General features: G+C 53.8%; 1 protein-coding gene across 4 annotated transcripts in view; it reads left to right on the top strand.

Moving 5' to 3' along the window:
• KLHDC4 (kelch domain containing 4) overlaps positions 1 to 18,267 on the top strand; it is a 43,833-nt gene extending 25,566 nt beyond the window's left edge. For 2 of the 4 annotated variants that reach the window (XM_081806262.1, XM_081806265.1), the window contains 7 exons: positions 3,792 to 3,884; positions 7,515 to 7,674; positions 13,691 to 13,766; positions 15,312 to 15,523; positions 16,086 to 16,488; positions 17,220 to 17,324; positions 17,470 to 18,267. In XM_081806262.1, coding sequence (XP_081662388.1) covers positions 3,792 to 3,884; positions 7,515 to 7,674; positions 13,691 to 13,766; positions 15,312 to 15,523; positions 16,086 to 16,488; positions 17,220 to 17,324; positions 17,470 to 17,492 — 1,072 coding nt within the window. In that variant the 3' untranslated portion in view covers positions 17,493 to 18,267. The remainder of the gene's footprint in view (positions 1 to 3,791; positions 3,885 to 7,514; positions 7,675 to 13,690; positions 13,767 to 15,311; positions 15,524 to 16,085; positions 16,489 to 17,219; positions 17,325 to 17,469) is intronic. The other 2 variants (XM_081806263.1, XM_081806264.1) reach the window with 2 other exon arrangements.
• The last annotated feature ends 244 nt before the right edge of the window (positions 18,268 to 18,511 follow it).

Here is an 18,511-nt window from a genome sequence, read left to right on the forward strand (position 1 = left end):
AGACGCTTAACCGTCTGAGCCACCCAGGCGCCCCAAGACTTTTCTTTTTTTTTTAAGATTTTATTTATTTATTTGAGACAGAGAGAATGAGAGAGAGAGAGCACATGAGAGGGGGGGAGGGTCAGAGGGAGAGGCAGGCTCCCCGCCGAGCAGGGAGCCTGATGCGGGACTCGATCCCGGGACTCCAGGATCATGGCCTGAGCCGAAGGCAGTCGCTTAACCAACTGAGCCACCCAGGCGCCCACTCTTACTTTTCTTTGATTAGTTGTCGGTATGGTGTATCTTCTCCATGTGTATACTCTTTATCTGCATGTATCTTTATGTTTAAAGTGGGTTACTTGTAGGCAACACATAGCTGGGTCTTGTGTTTGATCTGCTCTGATGATCTCTGTCATTTAAATGGTGCATTTAGACCATTAACGTTCAAAGTGATTATTGATATACTGGATTATCTACCGTATTTGTTACTGTGTTCTGTTTGTTGCTCTTGTCCTTTGTTCTTCTGTTTGTCTTTGACTCTTTTTGGTCGTTTTTTATGGTTTTAATTGAGCATGTTGTAGGATTCCAGTTTTCTTCTTTCTTGGCGTATCAGTTATACCAATGTTTTTACTGTTTTTGGTGGCTGCCCTGCCATTGGCAGTGTACATTTACAACTAATCCAAGTCCACCTTCAGATAACACTGCACCACTTCATGAGTTGTGTGGATACATTGAAAGAGCAAAATAATCTTCATTCCTTCCCTTGTCCTTGTGTCATTGCTGTCTTTTGTCTCACTGATAGGAACAAGCTTACGAACATGTGTGTATAGAAGCCTACAGTCACATGCATCGCTGCTCCTGTCACTGGGAACAAACTGTTACTTGTTAGATCGGTTAAGAGTAAGAAAGAAGTTTTGATTTTACCTTCACTTTATTCCTTCTTCAGTTCTTTTCCTTCCTTTATGTAGATCCAAGTTACTGACCCAAATCTCTCTCACTCTCTCATTTCTTGTGAGGCAGGTCTGTCGGCAACCAAGTCCATTAATTTTCGTTTGTCGGAAAAGTCTTATTTCTCCTTTACTTTGGAAGGATACTTCCGCAGAGCACAGAGTTGTGTGTTGCTGATGTTTTTCTCCCACCACCATAAATACTTCATTCCACTCTCTCCTTGCTGGCACGGTGTCTGAGCAAGAGTTGGATTTGATTCTCATCTTTGTTTCTCTGTAGGTAAAGTGCTCTTTTTCCCGTGGCTTCTTTCAGGATTTTTCCTTTATCTTTGCTTTTCTGTCATTGGAAAATGACAGGCCTAGGTATCCTTTCTTGGCATGTAGCCCGCTTAGTGTCCTCTGACCATCCTGCATCTGTGGTTTGATGTCAGAGTTCAGTTTGGGGAAATTCTCATCGTTTTCGTATTTTTCTTCTATTCCTCTGTTTTCTCCTTCTGGCAAGCCCACTGTGCTTCTGTTACACCTTTATAGCATAATTGTCCCACAGTCTGTTGTTTTTTCCCAGTCTTGGTTCTCCTTGGTTTTGGGTTTTCAAGCTTTTCATTGCTGTATCCTCTGGCTCGGGGGTTCTTAACCACATTGGCCTGCTCGTGAACCCGTCCGAGCCATTCTGGGCTGTCTGCATTTCTGTTAGTGGTTTGATCTCTTGTATTTCTTTCTGGTTCTTTCTTAGGATTTCTGTCTCGCTGCTTTCATTGTCCATCTGTCCTTGCATGCTGTCTGCTTTATCCGTTGCAGCCCTTAGCGTATTCATCACAGTTGTTTTAAATTCCTGGTCTTGTGGTTCCAGCACCCCTGCCTATCTGGTTCTGGTCCTTGCTCTGGAACCCTCAGACTGTGTTTTTGCCTTTCAGGTGCCTTGCAAGTGTCCCCTCACTAGGAGGATGTGACGTACCAGTTAGGAGGAGGTGCCAAAAATAGGCCTTCAGGAGTGTGGTGGTGAGGTGTGTGAGCAGGGGAGGCGTGCGCTTGTCCGGTGAGGAGGTCTCAGGTCTTTACTGAGCCCGTGCCTCGGACTGGGAACTCCCCAAGTGCCTCTCAGTTTCTTTCCTCCTCTTCGTCGGTGGACCAGCCTGCCCAGAGGGAGCGGGAGTTGGGCATTGCACTTCTGTGGGTCAGTTTGGCTCTGTTACTGCTCCAGCACGCCGTGGGCTCTGGTTAGCTACTTTCCCCGGAGGGAATAGAACGCTCAGGCGCTTTTCAGAATGGTTCCTCCTCCCCTCCCCTGCCCCTGCCAGAAGCACGAGGGGATTTTTCTGTGATATTTACTGTGGGAATGCGTTTGAGCCCCTCGCGTAAGTCTCATGGCACGGTGGGGCCCCTGGAGTGTTCCACTCTGAGTGTGGCTGCCCTGAGCCTCCAGCAGTCCGTCCAGTTCAGGTTTTCCTGGCAGTGTCTGCTCGTGAGCCTCTGCTTCTGGAAGTGTGGCTCCTGTATTCACTTGTCTGTCTTTATTTTGGGGCCAGCACTTTGACCTGTGTGTGATCCAAGAAGAGTTGTTGACTTTCAATCTGTTCAGTTTTTCTACTTGTTGGGACAGACTTGTGACTTCCAAGTCCCTTGTATGCCAGACCAGAACTCAAAAAGTCCCTTCTGTTATTTATTGCCATGTATTTTAATATCAGGTTTAATGAGATAAAATCACATTCAATAAAATGACTACCTTTTAGCTGGACAGTTAGAGAGGAGTTTCAGCTAATGCAGAGACCTGTCTAACCACCGCCATACTTGGGACAGATGAGGTGTCTGTCACTCCAAAGCTCTCTCCTGCTCACTTGCTGTCAGTCCTCTTGTAATCTTTGGCCCTAGGCAGCTACTCTCATCACCATAGGTTGATTTTTGCCTTCTTAAGAATCTCCTAGAAGTGGAATCCTACAGTACGTGCTCTTCTGACGCCTGCTTTTGCTGAGTGTGATGTCTTTGAGACCTGTCCGTATTGTGTGTAGCAGGAGACAGCCCCCTTTTGTTGCCGACAAGTATTCCATTGTATGAACGTACCGCACTAGTCATTCAGTCGTCGAGGCATCTGTTGGCTGCTTTTGGTTTTTGACAGTTCTGAATCAAGCTTCTCTCAATGTGTGTATGTAGGTCTTTGTATGCACTTGTGTTTTCATATCTGAGTAAGGATCTGGCATCCCATTGCCAGGTGGTGTGCCAAGTGCATTTCACGGTGTAAGGAAGGGTCGCAGTGGTCATGCCATCTTACACCTGCCCCCATGCTGTGTGAGGGAGCCAGCTCTCGGCTCGTGCTTCCTGAGGACTTGATCCTGTCATTGGGTTTTGGCCGCTAGTGGCCTGTGGTAGGAGGCATACTGTGCTTTCAGCTTGTTCGCCGAACAACTGATGATGGAGGGAGGTGACCATCTCTTGCTGTCTTTGTTGGCCATTTGTGTGTCTTTTCTTTCCTGTTTTTATTCAGCCTTCTCTTCAAATCTTTTGCACAAGAGTTCTTCTATGTATTCTGGGTGCGAGTCATCGGTTAGATGAGTGTTTGCAGAAATCTCACCCCCCCTTTCCATCTCCTGCTGTTTTATTCTGTAATGGTTTATTTTGAAGAGCTGAGGTTTTCTGTTTTAATGGAGTCCAGTTTCTGTATCTAAGTCCCTGCTTGCTCTCGGAGATCTTTACTCCAAGGTCATGGAGACTGTCTCCTATTTGATTGTCCATGTTTACAGCAGCTAGGTAGACTGAGGATAGTCTGGGTTACTTGTGGTCAAGTTGAATGGTACTCAGTAGGTGCTTATGAAACCGAAATCGGTGTAAAAAGTGGTCTTTTTTTTTTTTTTTTTTTTTCCTTCATTTCAGATCAACAGGAGGCCCTTCAGGTCGGAGTGGACATCGGATGGTAGCCTGGAAGAGACAGTTAATCCTTTTTGGTGGCTTCCATGAGAGTACAAGGTTGGTACCAATAGCAGGACATCTTTCTTTCCTGGAACAGTAAGGAGTGGAGTTTTTGTGGGAAGAACCATTCTGAATACACATGGAAAACACTACCCATCCCTAAAACCAGAGCCAGCTTTGTGGATATGCAGCTGAGGCAACCCCACAGGACCCCCATGCTCTGCTGTCAGTGTCTTAAAATTCTTAATAGTTATTGAATAATGGGCTCTGCATTTTTATTTTACACTGAGACCTGCAAATGATATGGCCAGTCCTATGTAACACAGGATTCTCCACCGTTAGCCTGGTACAGCATCCCCCGGAGGGCTTGTTAAAAGTCTGGTTGCCGGGCCCCACCCTCTGGTTTCTGACTCAGTGGGCTTGGGGCGGGATCTGAGAATCTGCATTTCTGCAAACTTGCAGGTGATGCTGCTGTTGCTGGCCAGGGGACCCCACTCTGAGAGCCTCTGGCCTAAAATAACTTTGAACTTCTCAGTGTTGGGGAACGCAGCGAGAGCAGTGATGTCTGAAGAGGGGCCTCCCGTGTGCCCGTGTGTGGCCACATTGGTACGAGCTGCCGTGATCGTGTGTTCTGTGTGTGCTCACGCCAGGCCAGGCTCGCTGGCTCTCTGGTTGTTGGGAGCCTGTCGTCCACACCATACCCTCTTGAAGGTCCTGAGTTCAGTCCCAAGAAACAGCACATGTGGTGACAGGTCTGTGTTCCTGTCATCATCGTCATGCAGTGCTGGGTTGTGTAATGCGGCAAGGCTGTCCTGCCTGGCGAAGGCCCATGTGTTGTGCTTTGCCCCTGACCAGGCCCTACGTGGAGGAGGGTGGGCACGTGTCTCTCCCAGTGGCCGTATTCTAGGCTTCCATCTCCTAACCCCTTAAGGAATAGCAGAGTCATCAATATACGAATGGTTGTGGTACCGCTCACATTTCTGTCACATGATTTTTTCTGATAATGACTGGTTCCTAAATCCGTCGTTGTACGTGGATGTGAAGGAGGAGGTCCGTGTTAGGAGTCTTGCTGTGTTTCATACCCCCCGTTACCCCGGTCTTCGTTGAGGTGTTGTGTAGATTTGGCTCAATTAAAGCTGCAGTTTGTCTTCATGAATTAAAGACGTTTTATTAATTGAGAAAAGGAGATATAAATTCTTTTTTTTTTTTTTTAAGATTTTATTTATTTGACAGAGAGAAAGACAGCCAGAGAGGGAACACAAGCAGGGGGAGCGGGAGAGGGAGAAGCAGGCTTCCCGCCGAGCAGGGAGCCCAGTGCGGGGCTCGATCCCAGGACCCCGGGACCATGACCTGAGCTGAAGGCAGACGCTCAACGACTGAGCCACCCAGGTGCCCGCCCCGGAGATATAAATTCTTAAATACCCTTGGAGGGGATTTTAAAAGCATAATTCAGTTCAACTTAAACAGGAGTGATTTTTGTGTCCTTAAAGCTGTAACATGGGTGTACTGATGCTTTAATGTTGAGTCTCAAAGACCGTCCCGTTGGTAGAACAGGTTGTGGTCCCACGTCATAGATGAGGACACCAGGCTCACCAGTGCCCAGAGCAGCATGACCTCCACAGAAAATTGCTCCTTTTCGGGCAGCCCGCCCTCCCGCCCTGCAGGCGCACGCGGGTTATTGCCGTATCGGATGAGAGAGCCCCGGCTGTTTGTAGAAGTTTATACCTGAGGGATTGTCATTTATTATTTATTCTGGGCACTTTTTAAAAAAAACTAGGGGGTGCCTGGGTGGCTCAGTTGGTTAAGCGACTGCCTTCGGCTCAGGTCATGATCCTGGAGTCCCGGGATCGAGTCCCGCATCGGGCTCCCTGCTCAGCGGGGAGTCTGCTTCTCCCTCTGACCCTCCCCCCCTCTCATGTGCTCTCTCTCTCTCTCTCTCAAATAAATAAATAAAATCTTTAAAAAAAAAAAAACAAAAAACTAGGAATTATTTGTCACACACACGGGGATTCGTGAGTGTGTTGGTACATTAATTCACCGCTTATGTGCAAGATGGTGGGACCAACGCAGGCCTTCCCCTGGGAGCTCACAGGTTAGAAAGTGGATCATGGTTTATAATGGTTGTAATCTGCAACTTTTTCAAAATCCGAACTGTTTTCAAAACTATTATCATCTGTTATCTTGCTTAAAGTTATTGTTTATAAAGTATTAAAACACGTAGGAAAACACAGTACTAGTAAAGCTACCTGTGTGGTCACCTTCCATATGAAACAAGTTAGTTTGACTTGTAAAAACCAAAGAACTTGATATTTATGTGTAGAACAGCATTTTTTTTTTTAAAGATTTTATTTATTTGAGAGAGAGAAAGCAAGCACGAGCAGGGGCAGAGAGAGAAGCAGGCTCCCCATTGAGCAGGGAGCCCGACGTGGGGCCCCATCCCAAGACAGTGGGATCATGACCTGAGCCGAAGGCAGATGCCCAACCAACTGAGCCACTAGGCGTCCCTAGAATAGAGTTTTTTTACTAAAAATCTGCAGGGTGAAATCTGAGGAAACAGTAGAATCTAGCGATGCCTTCTCAGAAGTCTTGAGCATTCGTGTTCTCCGTTCACGTATGAAAAGCCATCCTACAGAAGGTGCGTTTCCGTGGGTGCCAGTCAGGAGGGGCACCTGCCAGGTGGCGGCCTGTGCCCCGGGCTGTGTGCGGCAGGGGACCCCGGCCTCTGGCCCGCGTTCCTCTCCTGGCGGCCCTTCCACACACTGGCTGCGGGGCGCCCCACTCGGGCTCAGACTGTGGGATGGCTTCTCACTTCAGGCCTGGCTGCCTGTTCTGAATACATGGAGAGCACCTCTTATTCTTCTCATGTCATTCCGACCTGAGGCCCCTTGGCTTTGCCTGTGACTGTCCATGACGTTACATCAGAACACTGCATCCTCGAGCCGCTGTTTTCCCACGCACAGGCTCCTTCTCCAGGTCCCTTCTGCACTCGAGTCCTTGGCCACTTCAGTCCCAGGCGCACTAGGCAGGGCCCTCCTGCTGCTGCCGGGCTGCTGGGCCCCCGGGACGGGCCTCTAGGCATATTGGTTTCAGGAATGCTCAGCCCAGCTCAGGGTCTCCTCCCAGCCCTAGCCCAGCTCTAAGTGTCTGAGTATTCACCTGGCTCTGTAATTCATGAGCTAAAAATTTCACACGTGGAAACCTAATGTAACGATTTGCAAGATTGTGATTTTGTAAACTTTGTCAGGAAGTATGGTATAACTTTCAGCCTAAAAAGGCTTTCAGATCCAGGCAGATTACTGTATTCTTTAAGCTAGCATTATCTCTAGTTTCCAGATGCAAACTCACATATGCCCGCGGTCCCTTCATGTGGATTTAAACTTTTTTTTTTTTTTTAATTTGACAGAGACCCAGCGAGAGAGGGAACACAAGCAGGGGAGTGGGAGAGGGAGAAACAGGCTTCCTGAGGAGCAGGGAGCCCGATGTGGGGCTCGATCCCAGGACCCTGGGATCATGACCTGAGCCGAAGGCAGACGCTTAACAACTGAGCCACCCAGGCGCCCCATGTGGATTTAAACTTTAATGAAACCAATAACTTAACTACAAATGGCAGAAAATTTACCTTTAATTTGAATCAGGTTCACTTTTTAATGTTCCACCTCCTTGTTTGTGTCCCTGTGTTATAACCAGAGATTACATCTACTACAATGATGTGTATGCCTTTAACCTGGACACGTTCACTTGGAGCAGACTGTCCCCATCAGGGGCTGGGCCCGCACCTCGGTCAGGCTGCCAGATGTCCATCACCCCCCAGGGCAGCATTGTCATCTATGGGGGCTACTCGAAACAGGTGAGACGCGGCCGGCAGGGAACCAGGAGCTCCTCTCTGTTGCCTTTTTCACCAGGAATGGAAACTTCCAAATAGGATTGCGAATGGTTTAATAGAAACGCTTTCTGTTGAAGTAGAGATAGATGTAGTGTTCATCTGCTCCCCTGTGGATATATTAAGATTTTTTTCAGCCACATTAAGCCGTATTATGTCGTAACCCATATGGCCCGAACATGCTGCAGTGTGAATAATTCTGTATTGGGAGGAGTGTGCTCTTGATGCCTAAGCCACAGACACCAGGTACTACGTACAGTGTTTGATTATGGTAGAGGCCGCCGTCGCTGCGAGCAGCACAGACATGCTGGAGTGAGTGCTCCCGCACGCCTCTCTGGGGGTATGCACAGCGTGATGTGCTGGCTCTGGTGTGTGTCCCCCGCACAGGGTGCCCTGCACAGCGTCGGCAGCCCACAAGCAGCCCCTCACCAGCTTGCACGCGCCTGTGAGCCCCAGAGGGATGAGGTGGCATCTCACTGCAGGCTTTTTCTTAGCCTTCATAGTTTGAAAATTTCTCCAACATAGAGCGACTTAAAAAGACTTACAAGCACTTAACGTCCCCCCACCCAGACCCTTCTGTAGTTAGCGCTCTGTTGTCCACACTTCTTCATGTAGCTGTTCACATCTTTCTGGGCGTATTTCAGAGAAAAGTGCAGACATCGGTCACTCCCCCCTGAATACTAGAGCATGCATACCAGCATGTAGAGTTCAGCATTCAAGTGTTTTTTTTGTTTTTAACTTTATTTATTTTACATCCTCTCTGCACCCATCAGGGGGCTCAGACTCCTGACCCTGAGCTCAGGAGTCACATGCTTCTCCAGCTGAGCCAGCCAGACGCCCCTCAACGTTCCATTCTTAATGTACAGTTTCTCTGCAGTGACGTGCACACATTTTAAGTGTGTACCTGCTGGTTGTGACAGATGTGTGTGTGTGGGTGCTTGGAAGCCCTCATCTGCCATGCCCTTCTCCCCACCTGGAGGCAGGTGCCGGTCTCTGCTTTGTCTCACCTTGTCCTCGACGTGCTTGTTCTAGGACTTGTGACAGATGTGCTCGGTGGAGGAAGACGTCCTTCTGAGATCTGACCACGTTGCACGTTTTAGTTGCTTGCTTCGTGCCAAGCAGTATTCCACTGTGACACACAGTTTCTCAGTTCTTTATTGGTGGACACCAGGCTGTTTCCAGTTTTTGACCATTATGAACAAAGCTGCTGTGAGTTTCTTGTGCAGGTCACTGTGTGGCTCTACCTTCTGGTTTCTTGGGCAGATACCCAGGAGCAGGACTGCTTGGGTCACAGGGTGGAGCGTGTTGCAGCCCTTCCCGCACTGGTTGCCCACACCCTTGCCAACCCTTGATGCCGCTAGTCTTTTTTCTTTTTTTTTTTTTTAAGATTTTATTTTTTGACAGAGACACAGCGAGAGAGGGAACACAGGCAGGGGCAGTGGGAGAGGGAGAAGCAGGCTTCCTGCTGAGCAGAGAGCCCGATGCGGGGCTCGATCCCAGGACCCCGGGATCATGACCTGAGCCAAAGGCAGACGCTCAACGACTGAGCCACCCAGGCGCCCCCCACCAGTCTTTTTTATTCTCGGCCATTCTGGCGGATGTGTGGTGTCTCATTGTGGTTTTAAATGTCATTTCCCACATATGGAATGGGCCCTTTGACTTGGGGGGCCGAGCAGGTCGCCTCTTGGTGGTTGGGATGAAGCAGGCAAGGAGTCCGTCCTGCACTGGGGGAGTGTCCCGCTTCCGCCTTCTTCCCACCCCTCTCACCCTAGTGAGTCATGGCCCTACCGCTCAGGAAGTGGTCAGCCTTTGTTCTGGAAAGAGGATATTGGTTTTCTGGCCTTAGCTAGATGTTTGATAGATGGGAGGGCCCGAGAAACAGGTTGCTTTGGCCACAAGCTTGTGCCCACATCTTGTGCTTCATAGAGTGAACCGGACGGGATACAGAAGGGAACCTTGTGACGCTCACGCGACTTTAAAGAGGATATTTAATCAAAATAGTGCCTCCTTCTCAACAACTGCTCTTCTCCAACTAGGAACACTGGCTAGGGGTGTGGACAAGCTGAATCCACTTCACTCAGTGACCACTTGCTCCAGGCCTTTGGCGTTTGAATCACAGTGAAGAGCTTGTCTGTTTGGATCCATGGGGGATTTATCCCAATCAGGGGAAGATGGGAGTTAGGGCTGCTATGGGATATTAGGGTGTTAGTCTAAGTGGGTGACGGGCTGCCTGAGTCCTTACTGGAACACACTTCACAGTCCTGCAGCCTGGACTGGCGGAGTGCTGCTTCCTGCCCGGTGTCCCCGCCCAGGGCAGGCATGGTCGGGCACCATGGCAGTGAGCTGACAGCTGCCAAACACGGCATCGAGTGCAGATGCCCTGGAAGTGGCCGGGGGCGGCCTGCAGAGCAGGGTCTGAACTTGTGAGGTGTGGGAGAGACGGCCTGTTGGTGGTTTCGTGTATCACAGATGGTCCACCTGGGCACCTCAGCTGTCCCGGGCCGGGTGTTGAAAGTTTGCTGCTGTTGTGAATCCAGGGAACCAGGATGAAGTTTTGCTAACTTTATAAAAGGACCTCCCATTGCCAAGATGCTCAGGTGGCTGGTTGGCAATGCTGGCTGCTTCGAGAGAGGGGGCAGGGCCGTCTGCACCTGTTGGACTCGTGAGCCCGGCATTCATGGCTTGGCTTACAGTAGTTCCTCTTTGCCTTTGGGGAGGACGTCTCATGCACACGGGGTAGTTTCTGTGGGTGGTTCCGTGCTGGTTCTCAGCCATCAGGACAGGAGCGACAAGGCCGTGGGCCTCCCTGCCCTGCCCTGCCCCGCCCCATCCCCTCCCCAGGAGCTGCGGAGCACCTTCTCCCAGTGGCGTGTGGCGTCTTCCTTTGTCCCCGCAGGCCCTGGTGGGGATCTGCTGAGGACGGTGCTTTCACTGGCCCTGGGAACATGGGTTCCTTGAAGGTGCTTCTTCCACACGGTCCTTTTCACTTTTGACTCTCAACCAGGTTGCAGCCACTCTGTCTGGAACCTCTCCCTACCCTCTGGGGACAAACTGGGGAAGGCCCCAGAGAGTGGACAGTTGACAAACAAAGGGTCCTCAGAGCGCAGCAGCGCAGGGCCCTTACTCGTCTCAGAGCCGTTGCCGCCCCTTGCTGGGGTCAGATTGTCCTGAAACTGGGGTGGCCCAGGAGGTTGAAGGGAGTCCATCTCCACATCTGAGGCCGAGGGAGCTAGAGCTGCTGATTCAGAGCCGAGTGCAGAGTATGAGTGCAGTGGGAGGAGGTGCCTGGGTCTCAGTCACACTCTCAGTCACTTTGGAGATAGTTGTGTTGTTTTTCAGTGTAACGTTGTAACGCTTGATACACGTCTCTGTCGAAAGTGTCTTTGGGTTCCATGGATTCCATTAGTACTGCAGTGGACAGAAACGAGTGAGCGGGGGAATACATTCTTTGTAAAATGCATCCAGTTTCAGCCTCTCACCCAAGTGCCCCTCCCCAGAGAGAGGCTGAGACGCTGTACGGGACGTCACACTGCCGAGGTGGGAAGTGGACGTGTCCCAAGGCTTGTGCAGACTTGCTTCCTCCGCCGGGCCCGTTGAATCCCGTGGGCGCCTGGCCGTGCCCGTTAGGAGCAGCAGCGCGACAACAGCGTTACACAGGGCAGCTCCCTGTGGGTCCCTGTGAGGACTGCAGACTGGATTTTGGGCACGTCCCTGCACTTCAAGAAAAGTAACTGCTATACAGGAGGAGTTAGTGAGCTGGTGGGGTGGGGAGCCCCGGCACCAGTGGGCTCTGGTCCGAAGGGCTGCCCGTCCCCGTCCAGCCAGAGCCCTGGCCCACGCGCCAGCCGGCACGAGGCTGTGGCCCCGGGCTTGTGGCATCGCCCTTCTCGGGAAGCCTTCTGGCTCGTGGGCCTTGGGAGGAGGTGTTTAATTGGTACGGCATAGAAGAGCCCCCTGAACTAGCAGGCTCTGGCCACTGCCGCAGCTCGCGGGTCAGCGGGTGCAGCAACGCGGGGGTGCGGCTCCGCTGTAACTTGCGTCTCTAGCAACAGAGCGGTCACTGAACTCGTTCCAGGTCCCCTTGGCGGGCAGGGCCTCTGGCTGTGAATGCAGTTCCTGCACGTGCCAGGCCTTTTGGGGTGGAAGGGTAGCCCCTCCCGCTGTGCAAACATCTTGTCTGAATAATGTGCAGGCATTGCCTCACTTGAATCCTGCAGATGTGTCCGGAAGGAAAACCAGAGAGGCGCCCCCAGTTTTCATTTCCGGAGATGCAGGCCATTCCCCACTCAGGGCCGATCCTGAACCTCCTGGGCCTTAGGATAGTCAGGTCACATGTCCAGTCTGTGGACAGTGGGATTGTGGCTTTGTTTTCCAAGAGGAGACCAGCTTCTCCCCCCTGTAGTGAACGCACACCTGTGTTTGAGAGGAAAGGAAGTATGCGTCCATATTTCCTGATCCTGCCTTGCATTTGGGGGTGGGGGGGGTAGAAGTAACCGCAGCAGCGAGCACTCCTGGTGCCCAGATCGCGGTTTCTAACCATGTCCAGTGAGAGGACCTGGGGCTCCTCGGGGAAATGGCAGATTCCAGGCCTGGGTCAAGAAACGTACGGGATGAGGCTGGAGGATCTTGTGGTGCCCCAACCTCAGGGTGTGCTTATAGGAAACCCACATGACGGGCTGTGTCAGACGGACACAGGAGCCACCAGAAGGGTTTCCAGTGGCCACAGCTGGAACTGTTTTAGCAACAAAGTAAGTAAAGTGGATAGGATTACAGCCCAGAGTAGAACATAAAAATCTGTGAGTCCATTTGATTATAAGCAAATGATTGAATGAGTAAATAAATCAGGGGAAAGGGACAAATCCCTATGCAGAATTCCACAGAAATCATGTGGCCAACTCCGCCCTTGAGGGCTGGAGTCTGACTTCCGTCTCCGCAAGCGGGGCTGTGCACAGTGATGTCCTTCCCCAGAGGACTGTGGAAAGCTGCAGACTCGGAGGGGGCAGAGGTGACAGCCAGGTGACCAGGATCAGCAGCAGTGGTAAGTCTTGGCGCCAGCGTGCACCCCTGGTGTGCTGCAAGGGAAGGGCACCTTACCTGTGGGGCCCACGGCCCCAGCAGTGCTGAGAGAAGCGTCAGACAAATCTCAGGGGAGACCCAAGATGCAGCACAGCTGAGCAGCGACTTCTCCGCTCCTGAGGGTCGTCAGAGATGGGGAGTCTGGGCCAGTGCAGCTGACGTGACGCGGAGGACTCAGGGCTGAGAAACCTTGGTTTCATTGCTGGCGACGCTCAGAAGAGGTTTTTTTTGTTTTTTTTTAAATATTTTTAATTATTTATTTGACAGAGAGAGACACAGCGAGAGAGGGAACATAAGCAGGGGGAGTGGGAGAGGGAGAAGCAGGCTTCCCGCGGAGCAGGGAGCCCGATGCGGGGCTCGATCCCAGGACCCTGGGACCATGACCCGAGCTGAAGGCAGATGCTTAACGACTGAGCCACCCAGGCGCCCCTCAGAAGAGTTTTTAAGTGGTAGCAGCACCTGGCTGGCTTGGGCAGCAAGTGTGAATGTGATTCTTGCAGGGAAGTCTGAGCACATGAATTGAAAGATGATGGGGTTGGGGACACACGGGAACTGCGATGGAACTTCATGATGGCCTCGGGGGAGGGCCCCTCCACCTGGAACAGGGTCACTGCAGAGCCTTGGGAGCTCACGACAGTTCTTGTTAGAATGGTGAATTCTTAACATTCAAAATCTATTCTTGGTTAATAAATCGTACTAACATTTTTTATTACATCTGCTCAATGAGGTCAGAATTGAACGGGTCGTAGTTCCGATTTTCTTTGAGGCTCATCCGAACGAAGGCTCCCAGGGTGCCCCCCACCCCCCTGCACCCCAGTAGGGAGGCAGACCACAAGCTTGAGGGGGCTGGGCGGGGTGTTGTAGGTGGCACCTGGCCAGTTCTCACGACTCCCTGTTCCTTTTGCAGAGAGTCAAGAAAGATGTGGACAGAGGCACCCAGCATTCAGATATGTTCCTGTTGCAGCCTGAGGACGGAAGAGAAGGTACATGCACTGGGTCATGGGAGTGGGCCACGGGCTCCTACGGGAAGCAGGGCAGGGACCCGAGAGCCCTCCTGCTCTGTGGATTGGGGGCTGGGGGAAGGGAGGGTGGCGGCGAACCCCTGCACACTGTGCTGGAGTCATGGGCAAGTCCTCACCGGAGCAGGCAGGCCAGGTGCTCATGAATAACCCTAAGTGTCTGCACAGCAGGGACAGCCGAGGAGTGCTCACCCTCGGGTGTTTGGGACGGCGACCTCAGAGCGAGTGGAAGCCACTGTTTGTCAGCTGTTCCCTGACTTGTTCCCACTCGAGCAAGTGGCTGCTAGGATGTGAGATTTGGGCATGGTTCTTGTGGGTCAGCGGCCCCCCGTTTGCTTTCTGAAGCTCAGAAAGTCAGGTGGTGGCCTGTGAGACTTGGGATGAGCAGGCTGGGCTAGACTCAGGTGATCCAATCTGGTCCTGGGTCTGCTTTGGGACCCGCAGCAAGCCTCTCACCCGCCCCGTGAGGCTGTAAGCTGTAGAATGATGGGGCTGCTGCACACAGCACCTTCCGTCTCTCCCACCCTAACCTCCGTGAAGCCGGGCACTTTTCAGGAAGTCAGCCAGGCTGCCCTGCAGTGACCGATGAGGACATCTGCCTTTTCCTCAGTGGGCACCAAGGTTTGGAGTCCAGGAGAAAGCTGCCTGGTGTGCACATCAGGGAGCCAGAGCTGGAACCGGACCCTGAGCCCGTGTGCTCAACCTGTGCACCCGGGCATCAGGCCCTCGACCGCCAGCAAGAAGCACGCGGTGTGCTGTGAGCTAGGGCACTCTGATGTTTTTCCTTCTCTGTTTCTGTACCACGTTAACATGCTGGCTGTGAGGAGTAGTCCTCGTGGCCCAGTACTGGGTGCCCCCCGGAGTCACAGCTGTGCTGTGTGCTGATGAACAACAGGTGGGCACGACATGGTACGGCGTTGGCCATTTGTTGCTTCTGTTTAGTTTTCCTTAAACGTTCAATAAAAGGACAGTCTCGGTTCTTTTTTCTAGATGTGGTGGGAAGATATCCCCCATGCTTCACACTAGGTCACGTTCTGAGCGTTACCACGTTCATCAGGCACGTGCCAAGAGAGCGAGAGCGAGCATGTTGCCTGCGGGAGAGTCTGCGGTTCTGAGCAGTGGGCGAGTGCGCACAGCCCGCACGGAGCAGCTCTCTCGGTCCCCCGGCCCCCCCGCGGGGCCTGGCGCGGCGTGAGGCCCTCCCAGCACTGCGGCCTGCCCGCCTCGCTCTCCGCCCGGCCTCAGAGCCGCCCCTGGGGCGTGGTTGGCCCAGGGGCTGTCTGGAGGGCATGTGGAAACGTTACTTAGTGCACGCAGGACCTTCAGGAGCAGGATGAAACTCTGGGGCGTGTTGAACTGTGTTTTGTTTCTGCAGAGGGCTCAGAATGCCTGAACTTGGTGCCCTTTTACCTGCAGTCTTGCGTTTCCGCTTGTCCCATTCACTGGGGTCGGTGATCCTGGGTGATCCTGCGGCCGGCAAACTCTTACCCTGTGTTCCCTCTCCTCCAGCAGGCAGGTGGGCCTGGACCCGGATTAATCCTGCAGGAGCCAAGCCCACTCCGAGGTCTGGCTTTTCGGTGGCTGTGACCCCGAACCATCAGACACTGCTCTTCGGGGGTGTGTGTGACGAGGAAGAGGAGGAGAGCCTGGAGGGGGACTTCCTCAACGACCTGCATTTCTATGATGCCGCCAGGAACCGCTGGTTTGCGGGGCAGCTGAAGGTAGAGCCGGGCCCCGAAGTGTGCACCCCGATGCAGGGCTGCACCTGCTTTCCTTCTGCCACGTCAGCCAGTTCTTCCAGCGAGGCTTCAAGCTGCCCCGGGCCTCCCCAGTCCCTGTGTGTGTGGGGCCCGTGGGAGCTTTCGGCGTCTTTATTGTCGTCGTGGGCAGGGACGCCCACGTCCCTCCACTCCACAGCGGCACCATGGGTGGCCGTCCCAGCAGCGGGGCCCCCCTGGGGCTTCAGGTCTAGAGGAGTTGATGGGGTCAGCGGCCCCGACGCCGAAGGAGGTGGCCCACTCTGGCGGAGACCCCACTCCGGCAGAGACCCCACTCCGGTTGCAGAGTCTCTGTGGGAAAACGGGTGGACGTGCGCCCAGTGTCTGGATGTGTGGCGCTCTCTGCCTTTTTCTCGGAGGGGTCACACGCAGGCAGAGGCTCTGTGCCCCCAGGGTGAACCGCAACAGGTGCTTCACCTGTGGCCCAGCCCCCTTGGGGCCCAGGGGTTCTGCCTGCTCACCGCTGTCTGCTGCTAAAATGCATGGCCTTGCTTCTTCTCAACAGGGACCTAAGTCAGAGAAGAAGAAACGTAGGAGGGGCCAAAAAGCAGAGCCCGAAGGTGCTAACAAGCGGGAGTGGGGGGGAGCCGGTGCCCAGCAGCCGCTGGAGGTGGTCAGAGAGGTGGTCACAGAGGACGGGACCGTGGTGACCATTAAACAGATGCTGGCTGCCCCGGGCTCGGCTGGACAGCCCCCATCCGACGAGGAGGACAGCCCTGATGAAGCCGGCGGCGCTGTGGTGGAGCCGAGCCCCCGCTCGAACGCCATGCTGACCGTGAAGCACGGCCAGCTCTACCTGTACGGAGGCATGTTTGAGGCAGGTGACCGCCAGGTCACCCTCAGCGACCTGTACCGCCTAGATCTGCACAAGATGCAGGAGTGGACGGCCTTGGTGGAGATGGATCCAGGTGAGCTGGGGTGGAGGTACGCTCCTCCTCAGGTTGGGGCGGGAACCCCAGCAAAGCGTCTCTGTCACATCTGCCTGCAAGCAGGCGCCCCCTCAGATCTGCCCTGTGCCACTGAGCCCGCGGTTGGCAAGGGGCCGCATCCTCTGTGCGTCCATCCCTGCTCTGGGAGCGGAGGGGGGTGGGCTGCCTCCTCGAGCACTCCCGATGAGCCTCAGACCCGTCTTCCTGCTGCTCACCAGGGGCCTTGTACAGAACAGATCTCACAGAGCCCCTCGTCCGGGGACAGCCGCCTCTGAGCACGTGAGGGGAGCTGGCCCAGGACCTGGGGGCACCTCCAGGCCTCCTCTGCTCTGGTCCAGACTGCTCCGTCCCTCGCCTCCATGTCCTGCCCTGGCAGCTGCTGGACACAAGCCACTGCTCCTTTCTTTAAGCCCAGAGACTAGAAACAAAGTTAAAATCCACACTTGGGGAAAGTTCCTCTGTGGCCAGTGCGAGACTCCTGTCTTCCAACGAGACCAGGCTAGAGCTGGGGAGCAGGAGAGAACTCTTTATGGGTCTTGTGTCTTCGCCCGTCAGTCTCCTTCACCCCACCTCTGCTCGGAGACCGAGAGAAAATGCGTTTCCTCTGAGCGTGCGGTGGTGCCGGGGCTCGGGCCGCTTCCACACCGGGAGTCTTGTGAGGGGGCTGCCCCACCGCGCTGAAGCTTGGAATGTGCACTTTTGCTTTAAAGGAACTCAGGAGTGGCTGGAGGAGACGGACTCCGAAGAGGACAGTGATGAGGATGAGGGTGCCGAGGGCGGGGACGAGGACGAGGACAGCGGCGGGGAGGCTGGGGGTGAGTGTGGTGCACGTGCCGGTGAGGGGTGCCAGGAGACCTAGAGCTTGGGGGTCAGTTGGCTCCCAAAGTCCTAATTTTTACTGGTAATGAGAGACTTTATTGCTTTACTGAAGTTTTATTAAAATTTGGCTTTGCTTTGTAGATGTGCTCTCAAGGCAAGCTTAAGTTTTTGAAAGAACATTCGTACGTGGAGTGCATTTGAGCGGCGCCGTGTTGGTTTCTTGGATGGAGTGAAGAATGCCCTCGCCATGTGATTTCTTTAAATTCGGTGCCCGTGATCGCCCCATCAGGCGGTGAGCGGGTGGCCTCTGGAGCTGCCAGACCCAGGCCGCCGTCCTGGGCTCAACTTGCTTCCTTCCCGCCCCCTCCTTCCCCACGGAGCAGCTCCCGCACGCACGGTGCTGCCCGCCGAGCGGCTTGCGGACGGCCTGCTCAGGCCCCACCAGTGTCGGGTAGAGCTCACCCTGGACAACGTGGGGCCCCACGCCGGGAAGAGAGCAGCCCACGCCGTGGCAGACGCTTTGTGCGACGACTTGGCCTGAGCACTGTCCCCCCGCCCCCAGAAGTTGACCTGTGTGAGGTGCAGTTGCCTTCCCTCAGTATCACTGGGTGTGATTTAAAATAAAGCGGCTTTGGGACGCAGCCGCAGCGAGGTGGTGATCTGTGCGGCCCCGCTTGCCCTGGTGGTGTTGGCGGGGCCCCGTGCTGGGGCGAGGCCCCCCCCGCTGCAGGCGGCACCTGGAAGACGAGGTGGCACGCGGGTGCTTTGTGGGCGGTTTCCCTTTGGCCAGACAAGAAGCCGCATTCCTGGTTGATGGTACTTTGTCGGCCTGGAGGTCTCAGCTCTGATTTCTAGAAGTTCTTGGTGGCAGCCTGCCGACCACCTTTACACGCTTTGTGTCTCTGCCGATCTTTGAAATAAAGTTCCTGTTGGCTGGGCGGTTCTGTGTGTTCTCTGCCGCTGGCTGTGCTCGGGGGCCTCTGAGTGAATGTCCCCGACGACTCAGAACTGCTCCACTAGCCTCTTTCAGGAAGAGATGCTAGAGCCCCTCTCTGCTCTTTCCCTTTCAGGCTCCAGGCTGTCATTGGCAGAGTGGCAGGAGGACGGGAAGCCTGAGGTCGGGGACCCCACTGTCTCCACATGGCGCTGCTGTCCAGCGCCCGTGGAGTGGGGGTCATCACGG

Source organism: Leptonychotes weddellii, chromosome 16 (genome assembly GCF_054177405.1).
Source record: "Leptonychotes weddellii isolate Sample4059 chromosome 16, ASM5417740v2, whole genome shotgun sequence".
Taxonomy (NCBI): domain Eukaryota; kingdom Metazoa; phylum Chordata; class Mammalia; order Carnivora; family Phocidae; genus Leptonychotes; species Leptonychotes weddellii.